Genomic DNA, 14592 nt, shown 5'->3' on the forward strand with positions numbered 1-14592 from the left:
AAAAACTAGCTTTAGGTATCAACATGAAAGTTGTTTGTAATGTCGTTTATAGTATGTTTTCTCTTGCAATCATTTTCATATGGTGAGAATTGTAGGAGATAGGGTCTAGGGAGACCCAGTTTTGATTAGATGAATTCATCTGGCCAACCACCATCAACCAACTTGCTAATCTTCAATTCTCTTGACTTTCTAGGCTTATGGTTGATCATATATGCATAAGATGATGAATTTTTAAGTGTCCTTTGCGAAATTTGATCAATTGGTGAGATAGCTTGTTGGAGAAGTTACTCAAGATACCCAGTCAAACTAGGGTTTCCAAGGCAAATCACCCTCAAACTCTTGAAGAAAACATGATCAATATAACATGTAGAGATCATTGGGACTCATATATGATGTTTATGACCATCCTTGAATCGATCCATGGTTGTGCTCTTTGTCATGAGGGTCTCAAATCCTATATGTGAACTTGATAGATCAATGGAGATCATGCCCTACCTACAAATAAGTTAGGAAAATGCAAAGACATGTTTTTGGTATTTTGGTTAGTGAAATGATAAAATACAAGTATGATACAATCACATAGTGCTTGGTGATCTCTCCCAAAACAAACCCATTGAAAAAGGGGGAAGGAGGATGCCAAGGTATGATCCCAATGCTAATGCATATGATGGAATTGCATGAGGGATCTTAGGGTCAAAATTGGGGTCTTACAGTTCACTCCTTTGGGATGGTTCTTACCCAGACTACATGCTTGTAACTCACAATGAACCCTTGATTCTTGGTTGATCCAATCAAGTCTTGTCAATATCAATCGAACTTGGGTGTTGATAAGGTGTAAACCATAATCCACCAAAATGGATGATTGATCTTTACAAAGACTTGATTCATCCCTTGAGCTTTGTTTGTTTTCCTTGTGTGTGATCCCTAATTTATGATTGTTGCATTCATGCATTCATGCGCATCATAACATTGATCACATGAAAATTTTAAGGAACTAAGGTATCATTTGCAAATATTTTCAGACTATGGATTATGGATGAAGGAACACTAAGAAGTACAGTTTCAGATGTCCTAACTTGAAAGAGTTAAGGAAGCTAGCATCTTTTGTATTAGATCCCTTGGACTTCAAACAACGTCATGGGAAGCTTCTATCGATCTTGTCTGCTGATGTGGTTGAAGGACTCTTGAGTGTGCTAGTGCAGTTCTATAATCCCCTCTACCATTGTTTCACTTTCCCAGATTATCATCTTGTGCCTACCTTGGAGAAGTATTCTTATCTTTTGGGGATACCTATTTCTAGTAGAGTGCCTTTTAGTGGATTGGAGGAGATTCCCCGATCTAGTATTATTGCTGAAGCTCTTCACTTGAAGAAGTCTGAGATATAGGCTCATTGGGTGAAGAAAGAAGGATTATTTGGGTTGCCATTTGATTTCCTCATCAAGGAAGCTACTACTTTTTCTCAAGCCAGGAGTGTGGATGCTTTTGAAGCTATCTTTGTATTGCTCATTTATGGATTAGCTTTGTTACCTAACATTGACGGTTTTGTTGATGTTAATGCAATTAGACTTTTCTTGATTGGGAATCATGTGCCTACTTTGTTGGGTGATATGTATTTCTCTTAGCATCTAAGGAATTCTAAAGGTGGAGGAACTATTGTATGTTGCATTCCTCTTTTGTACAAGTGGTGAAATTCTGATATCAGATATGAGATGTCGAAGGTAATGTCACGACACTAATATCTGAATAACGAGTGCAATGTAAACAGGATAAAAACAGAGAAACAATTGAACAAGGGACACAAGCAATTGTTAACCCAGTTCGATGCAAACTCACCTACATTTGGGGGCTACCAAGCCAGGAAGGAAATCCACTAAACAGAATTAGTTCAAAGACTCGCAGTAAACAACTTCAAGTTATAGTCTTTTCACCTAATCTCTACCCATGTGACTTCTATCTAAGAACTCTTAGATATGAGACCTTACTCACTCCCCCTCAATCACAACAGTGATATAAGAACAAATACAAAAAGAAATAAGACACACTTCAAAGACACATACTTGATCTTGCTTAAAAGCTTTAATCAAGTAAACAAATACACTCGTACTTCAAAGCTTGGAGTGGACAAATTACAATACAAAACTAAGTCCAATTCATACATCAACAAGATGAATGAATGGCTCACAATACACAAGCTCACACAAGACTAAAACCCTAAAACTCTCTCACTTTATCATTCGTATCTTGTATCTATAAAACAGGTTTTACATGGCCTTTAAATAGAAGCTTTTTGAATGGGCCTGGGCAGCATGAAACCCTAATTCTATTTTCAATTGTGTATCTCCTAAGAAACAGCAGCTCATCATTCCTTTTTGGAAAATAGAAATTCTGGTTTTAAATAGAATTACTCCTTGAATAACGCATGGAATCTCCATATAAGCACACAAGGATTTGCATGAAAAGCGCAACAACAAAACACATAACATTCATACTGAATGTTCTGTATGCACATGTCTTAACATCGGGTCTGACATCTTGGCTAACTCTTGCACACCCATATTTAAACAACCTGCAGGAAGCTGATATCACATGTCAAGACAACACGCGTGACATCTTGTGATAACACTTAGTTTTACCAAAATTGATGCCAACACATAGAACCAACAAACTCCCCCTTTGGAAATTTTTGGCTAAAACATTGGAAGCAGAAGTAAACATACACACATTACTAGCAAAAATAGAAACTAGTAAACACACATGCGCTTGTGCTCAGAACACACCACCTCCCCCTTTAGCTAGTCCACACCAAGAATCAACCTGCTTCACACATACAGAACACTAGATAGTTCTCCCCCTATGCCACACAACTACTCACCAGATAGTTCTTCTACACCACCAACCAGTTCTCCCTCTTTGTATCAGTCAAACATTCAAACATCATATAGCTATAAGTCAAACATCATCTAGCTATAGCTACTTATCCCCCTTTTTAGCCAAAAGAGACCAAAGAGACAAAATAAATGTCTATTTAGTCATTAAGGAAAATGTCAAAAGTTAAAGGGTTACAAAACCAAGTACATAATCAACTGTAAGCAAGCTGAGATACAAACCAACTAAATAACAAAACAGAATTTCCAAAATCAAGAAAATCCATCACATCAATAAAAACCATCAAAGTCAATAGGCACCAAAGTCAAAGGAGTTAATCAGTAGAGCTTGAGCTTGCAGCTTCATCAGCACCAGAAACAGAATTGCCACTTGTCTCATCATTATCTGCAGACCTCTCACTAGAGGTGTGGGCTTCATCTTCCTTAGCATGTTCAATATTTTCAACTTCAGCTTGCTCCAAGCTTGCAATCAAGGCTTCCAACGATTGTTTCCTAGTTGTTGCTACCTTTATCCCTTCACCCAACTCTTTACAAGTCTCCTTAAGCTCAGCAATTGTTCCAACTTTTGAGGCTGGATTTTTCGTGGCAGATGTCATGAAAATATCTTCGACATGACTTCCTTCAAACAGTTTATAGTGCACAAATAGAGCAGGTTTTCTTCTACTTGGTAAGTCATTAGAACACAGAATACTAGGGTGTTGTTTCAGGATAATCCCACAAATCATAAAGGGAAAGGCAATAAGAAGCTTAATTGCATTAGTATATGCATGCTTGATGATTTATTCAAACATAAATCTACCATAGTCAAAATTCAGTTTGGTTCCAAGAGCAAAAATAAACCTTCCAAGGGTATTAGTAATGGTGGAAATATGGTTGGTAGGGACCCAATTTGCAGCTCCTATTTTATGCAATATAGCATACTTGACAGTCAACTTCCCAGCAGGAAGACGCTTTTTAATAGGCCATCCTTTCACCTGCCTAGCTGTAATTTCTCTACATACCTCATTGTCTGTAGCTTCTAATTCACCTGCACCCTTAACTTTTCTTTCCAGAAAATTGTTCATAAACAGTGGGAGAGAATGTGATACACTTACCTCTCACAAACACCTTGCAAAATTCCTTGTTGTTCTTATCAGCAATATCCTCAGGAATGTTGACAATGAATTCCTTAACTAAACCCTCATAGCACTGAGAGAACCCAACCACAGTCTTCAACAACCCAACAGCCTTTATCAGGTCCATGACCTCCTTGACTTCAGCAGCATCCTTTCACAACTCCCTTTCAACAACCACCCTTCTTTGAATCATAAATTTCCATTTGGCAGCTCCATCCTCAAGATGGAAAGAGATATTATCCAAATGCACAACAACAACTTTAACATGAGACTTCCTCACAGTGGTTTTCTTCACAGGAGAGATGTCAGAGACATCTTCCTCAACATCCTCTTCAGACTCAGAATTTTCTCTAACCTTCCTCTTCTTCACTAAAACCTTGCTCCAAGATTTGGAGGGACCAATACCAACAGTCTTCTTAGTTTTTCTAGCTGACATAAGTTCAGCCACAGATCTTCCTTTTCGAGTCTTTATGCGTTTAGCCACACATGGATTTAAGTGATGAAGTAAGTTATCCTCTTGATCATCAAACCTATCATCCTCTAGGTCAATCACATCATTTACATCATCATGCCTCTCAAAGTGGGAAGCATTGGCAGTTTTAGATGCCACAAATTTTCCTTTATCAAACACAGTTTGCCCTAAAGAGCACAACCCTTCAGCAGTCATGTTCTTCTCAGAACTGGAGGAATCGTTATTCTTCTCACTATGTTGTTCAACCTCAGGAGAGGGGTACATTTTAGATAAGGGAGTAGGGACTCCCTTCACAGAATATCCTTCATTAAGGATTCTAGTTACTAGGTTTCTTATGACAAGATCAGTGTGGTGTATATCTTCCTTAGAGCTAGTGGCAGGAATTGAGCCATAAGGGATACTAGAGATGTTACCTAGATTGGGGCATGCCGAAGCTGAGGCATCCATGGGATGGTTCAAATCAAGGGCCTCGCAGGGAATAACTGATAGAGGAACCACATCTAGAATCTCATCATTGGGAATGTCCATGGAAGGAGTGCTAACCTTTTGAGTAGACTTAGTAGTTTTTGAAGCAGAAGTATTTTGATGTTGTGACATTTTGGAGTATATATGGAAAAAATGCAGTTGCCCTAGCAGAGGTGTGTGAGGAAGGAGAAGGAAGATGGAAGAGTTGGAGTAGGTAGTGAGGTTGTGGGGGTAGCGTGTGAAGACGTAATAGATGGTATTTCCAAAACTAGGTGATGATTTACCATAATGGGGGCGCTTTATTTTAGCCATATAGACACTAATTTTCTCACTTTTCCCACTCCATATTAATTGTTACAAGTCTTCATAAATGCAAAGCCCTAATTTTCCTCTCAGGACTTCAAACTGATTTGCATCCAAGGCCTTTGTAAAAATATCAACTAACTTCATCTCAGTAGGAACATGCTCTAAGGCTATAATCTTATCCTTCACGAGTTCTCCAATAAAATGGTGACGGATATCAATATGTTTTTTCCTGCTGTGTTAAATAGGATTATTTAAGATGTTTATAGCACTCAGGTTATCACAGTACAATGTCATGACATCTTGTGTGACATTGTATTCAGTCAACATTTGTTTCATCCACACCAGTTGAGAGCAACTGCTTCTAGCTGCTATGTATTCACCTTCAGCAGTAGACAGAGACACACAATTTTTCTTCTTAATAAACCATGATATTAAATTGTTCCCCAAGAAGAAGCATCCTCCTGGTGTGCTTTTCCTATCATCAGCACTTCCATCCCAATCAACATCACAATATCCAGATAGCACAGATTCATATCCATGAGTGTATATCATCCCAAAGTCACAAGTGCCATTGACATATTTCAGGATTCTTTTCACTTGGTTTATATGGCTCACCTTTTGTTCATCTTGATATCTAGTGTAAGACCCCAATTTTGACCCTAAGATCCCTCATGTAATTCCATCATAAGCATTAGCATTGGGATCATACCTTGGCATTCTCTTTACCCCTTTTCATTGGGTTTGTTTTGGTAGAGATCACTAAGCACTTTGTGATTGTATCATACTTGTATATTATTATTTCACTAACCAAAATACCAAAAATATTCCTTTGTATTTGTCTAACTCTTTTGTAGGTAGGGTATGATCTCCTTAATTCATCAAGATCACATTTAGGGTTTGAGACCCTCATGAACAAAGAGCACAAGCAAGAATTGATTCAATAATGGTTATGAACATCATATATGAGTTCCAATGTTCTCTACATGTTATATTTATCAGGTTTTCTTCAAGAGTTTAAGGGTGATTTGCCTTTGAAACCCTAGTTTGACTGGGTATCTTGAGTAACTTCTCCAACAAGCTATCTCACCAATTGATCAAATTTCTTAAGGGACACTTAAAAATTTATCATCTTATGCATATATTAGCTACCATGAGCCAAGAAAGTCAAGAGAAATGGAAATTAGCAAGTTGGTTGATGGTGGCTGGCCAAATGAATTGATCTGATCAAAACTGGGTCTCCCTAGACCTTATCTCATACAATTTTCACCATATGAAAATTATTCAAAGAGAAAACTTACTCTAAATGACATTCCAAACAACTTTCATGTTGATACCTAGAGCTAATTTTGCTTGGAAAATCACTTTCTATGTTGAAACATTATAGGTCATTTCGTCTAAACCCTAATTTGAAAGTCAACTTCCCAAGGCCATAACTTGCTCAATTCTTATGATATGAAACATTTCCAAGTTGAAAAGTTAAATTAAATGTGTCTACTTCAACTTTGATGTTTGGAGTGGGAGCTAATTCAACTTTTTTGAGCATGTGATATGAGGCTACATTATAGGTCACTTTTGACCTATACCATTGATCAAGTGATTTTTCCAAACTTCAAAAATGCATAACTCTATCATTTCAATATCGAATGACATGAAATTGGTGACTTTTTTTAAGGTCTTTGAGAGAGATACAACTTTGATGAAGACACTGTTTTCATTTGAAGCTCCTATAAAAAGTTAAGCAAGGTGGAATATTGAGACATATGGTTTGACACTTAGAAAAAATTTGATATGTCAAACATTTCCAAACTTCCACCTCAAATTTCTCTAAGTTCCAAGCTCCAAATCAAAAAGTTTTGAACATGAAAGTTATTCCTCATGATCTCACCTTTCGAAAGAGCTCAAATTCATTCATTTTGGACTAGAAATGCATACGCTGCGCATGGCTTAAACAGGGTGACATCACTTGGCAAGGATCAAGCTTCAAACATCAATGTACATTTGCATTGCAATCCAAGCTTACTTCAAACATTCTGATATGCATTTGTGGACCTCAAACAATCATTTCATGGGCCTATGCATGCCCATGCACCATTGCTTCACCATTTTCCAAATTTGGTAAGTGAATGTGAGTGTGCAATTATCAACCATTTCAGCTATAAATAGAGCTTCAATTGCTCATAATTTGACACGCATTGGCGCCAACTTTGATCCCCCATTTCAAACCCTCACATCTCAAAGGATAAGCCTGAAAATTTCTCTTGAATTTGAGCTTGAATCTCCACTATTTTGGAATTCAATTCTCCAGGAATCCATAGCTTTTAACCATTCAATCCTTCTCCTGCAAGCAAGTGGAGTGAGACCAAGCACAAGCAAGATCAAGATCCATCGAATCCAGACCTACATTGAAGGTATTTTCCAGAAATTTTGAACTCTTCGATTCTCTTAAATTCTTGCTCAATTCTATTGATTCTTTGGTTGTCTGAAGTCCTACCAATGTAGGCAAGAAGATTGAGTTGCTTTGAGGCCAAACCGGAGCAACTCAGTTCATGTAGCTCAAATTTCAATTCCATATCTCTCTCAATATATTTGGAATTGGAGTGAATGGAGGCCAGATTCGAGCTCAGTGCCATTTTTTATTTAAGATCATGTACTTGTTTTTCTTTTTGGTGATGGTTCATGGTGGACCAGTCCGGTGAGGTCCACCGGAGAAGATGACCGGAGTTTTGCCTCCGGCGATGAGTTGGCAAGGCTTTGAACCACATGATCCATCCATCACGTTTTAATCTTCAGCGTTGGTTTTAAATACCAATGGTGCAACGCTGTTGACTAATGACTATGTGGAACGCGCGCTTCTGGCCATCTGATATGCCACCTCAATTAATGAGGGAGATCAGATGGTCCACGTAATTTTGATTTTCTGAATTTTTATTTTAATTGCATTATTTTCAACAATTCATATTAAATTCAATATTGATCCAAAAAATATGGGACTTTCACCAAAAAAATTCAAATATTTTTCTATTTCATATTCTGAATTAAAATTATTTTTTGGATCATTATTAATATTTTTCATGAATTAATTGATTTGGCATTTGTTTTTAATTGTTTAAAAATATTTTTAAATTTTCAAAAATTATGAAATTTTTCCTCCAAGGTCCTTTGACCTTGTTTGACATTAGACCAATCTCATGGCCATTTCTTTGGTGTTTTGATGAGATTTTAGAAATTGGACAAACCATATTTGATTTTAATGCATTATTTTATTATTTTAATTTAATAAATGTCAATTAAATTTTGTTGACCACTTGTATTGACTTGTTTGAGTTTGCTTATTGTTGTTAGGCCTTGGTCAAGGTTGATTTGATTTTGTCAAATTAATATCATTGAATTTAGGGGATTGATGGAATGTACATTCCATCTCCCAAAATGAATTAATGATATTAATTTGGTAAAAGTCCTCCTTTGACCAATTTGTGATTTCATTCTTTCCCCTCTCACTTCTCTCATCCCTCTTCTTAATTCATTCACTCCATTTGGCCTATGACATCTCAAAGTCCTAATGCTAGTTAATTTAAAAATTAACATGAGTATGGATGAGATTAGGCCACACCCTTTGCATATTTTTTGTGTGTGGTATGTTTCATGTGCATAGTTCATTATACTATGTCTCTAACATGCATTAACACCAAAATTCTATTGCCCGACCTCAAATAGTTGTGACTTCTACATATGTCCAATTACGATTGCTTAACATAGCACTAAATTTGTGAGATAAAAGGCATAAGCATTCTAGTTAGTGAGATGGTAAGTTTCCCCTCTTTCATGGTATTGTGTGGAAACTTGGCCTTCTTTCCTTCCTTTGGAAGATGTTTTGGTTCAAGGATCCATGCTTGTGATAAGTGGGTTGAGTGTTCTCCAAAGAATATCTTGAAATGAAAATCAAAAGCAAAACAAGACTAACTTCTAACCTTTAATTTCAAGGTTTTACTTTGATGCAATTTACTTTTAGCACTCTATTTCATTTTCCATTATTCATATTATTCTAATTGTTTATGTTAATGCAATTTTCACTTTTCCCATTTGGACCATATTGTGTGATATATTTTATTTGTGTATACTTTGTTTGTTTGTGTGGTCTTTGACCATTAATGCACATAATAACAACAAAAACCCAAGAAAACTTTTGAGTTGACTGTTCGCTTGATCTTGGACAAATGGACTTAGAATCTAGGCAATCTCCCTAAGCTAATGGACTTGGCCAATGCCAACTTTTTGAAGAACCAAGTGCTTGCAATGTGAAGTTGTTATGTTGAACCCGTGATTTGTGAAATTCATCTATTACATGGGCTATTTTGAAGAAGATCATGGAATGGATAAGCTTGGATGTGGCCATCTTTATTTGATGCCTTGCTCTTCAAGATAATAAAATTGTGCATTTGTGTGTTGTTTGATTCTAAAAGTCCAAAGGAATTTTGGGTTTATATGGACTTATTTGTCTATTGGATTGCTACCCATTTGGTCAGATCTTTTCAACTCTAAACTTTTAATTTGTTACATAAGGTAGTATCTTCATCTTCTCCCCATTTCTTTAATTTCAAAATATCTCCTTCCATTTTAAAAATCTTCTTTGTGTGAACTACTTTTGTTCTAAACTTTGACCACTTTTACAAAAAGATAGAAACTTTGGCGTTATGCCATTGCATTTTCAAACTTCTCTTCTTAAATCAAAATTGTAAATCAACTTAACTATACTTGACATAAAATTTCAAAAAGCCAAAAAGAACTAACTCATTCAAATCATTTTAGGCCTTTGTGCCTTTCAAACTTAAATTTTGTTAAAATCAACACACTCATTTTGAAATTTGTATCACGAACTACGAGGTTTTAATCCCTCATTTTTATGTTGGTACGTAGGCACAAGACCGAAGGTCTTGCCAAACACAAAAATATAATTAATGAATTCTTTTCTCATCCCCCAATTCTATTTGTTTGTAAACATCACTTTGTACAAAATACATATGCACACAAAAAGGGCTCCCTAGGAGTACCTAGGACACTTTGGGTGCTAACACCTTCCCTCTGTATAACCAACCCCCTTACCTGTGATGTCTGACTTTTATTAGTTTTTATTTGAAAACTTCTTACATTTTGGGTTTTGTTCGTACTTTTCCCTTTTCCCTTGGAAACAATAAAAGCGCGGTGGCGACTCTTGTTAATTGATCTCTAGCTTGTCAATAGCTTGATGATCATAAATTTCCCGCTACCGAAATTAAGTGGCAACTCTGATGGGGAGTAGTCTCCAGTGGGTTTAGCCTACTTTTTGTGTGAATATATTTGCATATATGTGATGTTTGTATATATGTATGTATGATATCATCTGCTTGTTGTGCTTGGTGATCTTTGAGTGGTGACATAAGTTCTAACCCGAACTTGAGTGCAATTAAGATAGGAGGATGGTATAGTCATGTTCGACTTGTGTGGAGTAGTCCTTAACAAGTTGGCTTGAGATCCATCTGCCCAGTGGAGACTCCATTGGATTTTGAAATGTCACACAAGTATTTATGGTTAGGCAATACTATTTATAATTGGGTCTGAGAACTGAGGACCTTAGAACATTTAACCCATCTTGGCCTATTTAGGACATAGTGCGGAAACTGTTCAAGTGTAGACTTGATAACAGTTGTTACGCGATACGACACTCAGACGAGTTTCTCTTGAGAATATTATGGGTCTTTGAGTCAGTCACCTTAACCTGTAATATCCGATAGATGGAATTAAGACTCTGGGAACTTTTTAGAACATGATCTATAGGTTTTTATCCTTCGTTCACTCCTTTGGGATGGTTCTTACCCAGACTCCATGCTCGTGACTTGCCATAAACCCTTGATTCTTATTTGATCCAGTCAAGTCTTGTCAATAACAATGGAACTTGGGTGTTGATAAGGTGTAAACCATAATCCACCAAAATGGATGATTGATCTTGACAATGACTTGATTCATCCCTTGACCTTTTGTTTGCCTTGTGTGTGATCCCTTATTTGTGATTGTTGCATTCATGCATTCATACGCATCATAACATTCATCACATGAAAATTTCAAGGAACTAAGGTATCATTTGCAAATATTTTCATACCATGGATTGTGGACGAAGGAACACTAAGAAATACAGTTTCAGAAGTCCCGACTTGAAAGAGTTAAGGAAGTTAGCATCTTTTGTATTAGATCCCTTGGACTTCAAACAACGTCATGGGAAACTTCTGTCCACCTTATCTGCTGATGTGGTTGAAGGTCTTTTGAGTGTACTAGTGCAGTTCTATGATCCTCTCTACCATTGTTTCACTTTCCTAGATTTTCAGCTTGTGCCTACCTTGGAGGAGTATTCTAACCTTTTGGGGATACCCGTTTCTAGTAGAGTGCCTTTTAGTGGATTGGAGGAGATTCCCCGATCTATTATTATTGTTGAAGCTCTTCACTTGAAGAAGTCAGAGATAGAGGCTCATTGTCTAAAGAAAGGAGGGTTATTTGGGTTGCCCTCTGTTTTCCTCATCAAGGAAGCTACCACTTTTGCTCAGGCTGGTAGTATGGATGCTTTCGAAGCTGTCTTTTTGTTGCTCATCTATGGATTATCTTTGTTCCCTAACATTAATGGTTTTGTTGATGTTAACGCCATTAGACTTTTCTTGATTGGGAATCCTGTGCCGACTTTGTTGGGTGATATGTATTTCTTTTTGCATCTAAGAAATTCTAAGGGTCGTGGAACGATTGTCTGTTGCACTCCTCTTCTATACAAGTGGTTTATTTTGCACTTGCCTCAGACACCTGCTTTTGTGGAGAACAAACAATGTCTAAGGTGGTCTCAGAGACTTAAGTCTCTCACTAATGATGATATAGTTTGGTATGATCCTTCTTTACGCAGCTTGGAGATTATTGATAGTTGTGGTGAATTCTCTAATGTACCTCACATTGGTACGCAAGGAGGAATTAACTACAACCCTTCTTTGGCTCTGTAAGACCCTAATTTTGACCCTAAGGTCCCTCATGGCATCATATCATTTGCTCAGTGCATTGCCTCAAGGATCATAGCATGGTTGGCTCCTTAACCCTAGGGGTGGGACTTGTGTGAGTGGTTTGAGACCACCAAGCATGCTTGTATTGTATATTATTGCTTTTCTTATTTTTTTACTAACCAAAAGCATAAAAATATGTCACTAACTCTTTTTGTTTTGAAGCTCAAGTGATCATGTGCTCCCATGCTCCTAGGAGGCTCCTAAGCTCAATGAAGTGGCTAGATGAAGATGAGAACAAGCATGAAAATGGTTTACAAAGTTCCTAATCATCATATATGTCTCCCAAGCATCTCAATTTTCCAATTTGATCAAGATAACCCAAAGGGCTTGAGGATTGTTTCCCAAGGAAACCCTAATTCAACTATGCTTTGACTGTGCCTTGATCATGAAGCAACCTCAACCTATGATCAAATTTAATCCAGGGAAGTTATTTCATTCATTATTTTATGCATATATGAGCTTATGTGAGGTTCCCCAATCATCCATTCATCAATATTGGAAGTTTGGCCTTGAAAAGTTGACCAGTCAAGTCATCTGACTAAACTGAGATCCACTAAGATACAAATTTTGATGTGTTTGTAAAATGGAGATGACCCCAAGAGAAAAATTATTCTTAAGAACCATATTAACAACTTTAATGTTCATCAAAAATACATTTGAAACTTGGAAGGTCATCATTCATTTCAAAACAGTATAGGTCATTTTGACTGAAACCCTAATTTTGGGTCAACTTCCCAAGGATCTAACTTCCTTATTTTTCATGATTTTAATGTGAGACAAAATAAATTGGAAAGTTTAATATGTCCACTTAAAATGTTATGTTGGACAAAATTTCATAATCCTAAAATAATAACATGTGATAATACAAAACATTATAGGTCACTTTGGACCTAAGTCATTGAATTTGAAAAATGCCCAACTTCAAGTGCCCATAACTTTCTCATTAAACATCCAAATGATGCAAAAGTTAACTCTAAATTGATCATGTTGAAAAGATATACAACTTTTATGTTTGAGGTTTTTACATTTGAGGCATGCATCATTGAAACAGAAGAGCTTGAAGATGCTTGCTTTTGGTAAAAAAATTCAAAGGAGAACCTAAACATGTTTTGTACCCAAACCTTCACAGCCAGTTTTCATAAATTTCCAATTGCCAAATGAATTTTTGCCCAACATGACTTTTGTTCCTTATTTCAAGGGCTTTCCAACCATTACTCACATTATTTTTTTTGGACTTTCCATGTGGGAGTTTGGAAGAGCTTTATGCTTATTTTCATTTTTGCATTTCACATTATAACTTGGTGTGCAAGCTTGTGCAGTCCCTTGTGCACGTCCAATTCAGTTCCATTTGATCTCGGCATGGATTTTCATTCATTCTTGGGCTACACATGCGCCTGTACAGGCCCATGCAAGGAGGATTCAAAATTCATGCACACGAGGGAAGCATTGCCTTGCATCCATTTCAACTATAAATAAGTGTGCATTCTCATTCAATTGGCAACCAAGTGGAGATCTGAATTGCTGCTGAATTGAAATCCAAATCCTCACTAAAGGAATTTTCAGTTTTCTTTCTCTTTTTCAAGCTTTAATTTCAACTCATTAGTTGATTTTCAAAGCTCAATTCCTTAACCTTGCATCACCATCACACTTCCAGGGAAAAAGTAGATCAAGAGCTTGGAGAATTCGTGTTGTTTGAAGCTTCATTTCAGAGGTAGAACACCAAACTTTCTTGATCTAGATCTTGCAATATAATGTGAATCTCTTTGGTTTGTGTGGTTTTCTGAAGCCCTCATGCTTGAGGTAGGCCAGTGGTGGTCTTAATTTTACAAATCGTGCCTTTTTAGTTCATGCACCATGATCTTCAAGCTCATGTTTCTCTCTAAATAGGAATTGTGAGGATGATCCATGGTTACAGGGGTGATGTACATCACCTCAGCTTCATTTTGATGCCTTCAGTTTTCATTTTCATTAAACTTTATTTTCCTGACTTATTTAAATGCAAGGTGTAGCGCGCTTGACTTAGGTCTATCATGAATCCGCGCCTTAGAGCCACATGATCATTGCCACGTCAATTAATGAGATGATCTGATGGCGCTGGATTTTCCTATTTTTCTTATTTTCTGTTAATTTCAGATAATCCCTTTAATTTTCAAAAATTCATAAATATTTTATTTGAAGTCACAAAAATATGAGACCAATGCCAAAAAAATTCTTGAAAAATCTAGCTTCATATTTTGATTTTTAATTATTTTTGTGACTTCATTTATTATTTTTTGTGAATT

The 14592-nt window shown here is 36.6% G+C and overlaps 1 protein-coding gene across 1 annotated transcript; it reads right to left on the minus strand.

Annotated features, from left to right (window-relative positions):
* Nucleotides 1–4154: 4154 nt before the first annotated feature.
* On the minus strand, nucleotides 4155–5069 carry LOC127104390 (uncharacterized). Its single transcript, XM_051041574.1, has one exon. The coding sequence runs from the start codon at nucleotides 5067–5069 to the stop codon at nucleotides 4155–4157; it is 915 nt and encodes a 304-aa protein (XP_050897531.1).
* Nucleotides 5070–14592: the final 9523 nt, after the last annotated feature.

Source organism: Lathyrus oleraceus, chromosome 7 (assembly GCF_024323335.1).
Source record: "Lathyrus oleraceus cultivar Zhongwan6 chromosome 7, CAAS_Psat_ZW6_1.0, whole genome shotgun sequence".
NCBI lineage: Eukaryota > Viridiplantae > Streptophyta > Magnoliopsida > Fabales > Fabaceae > Lathyrus > Lathyrus oleraceus.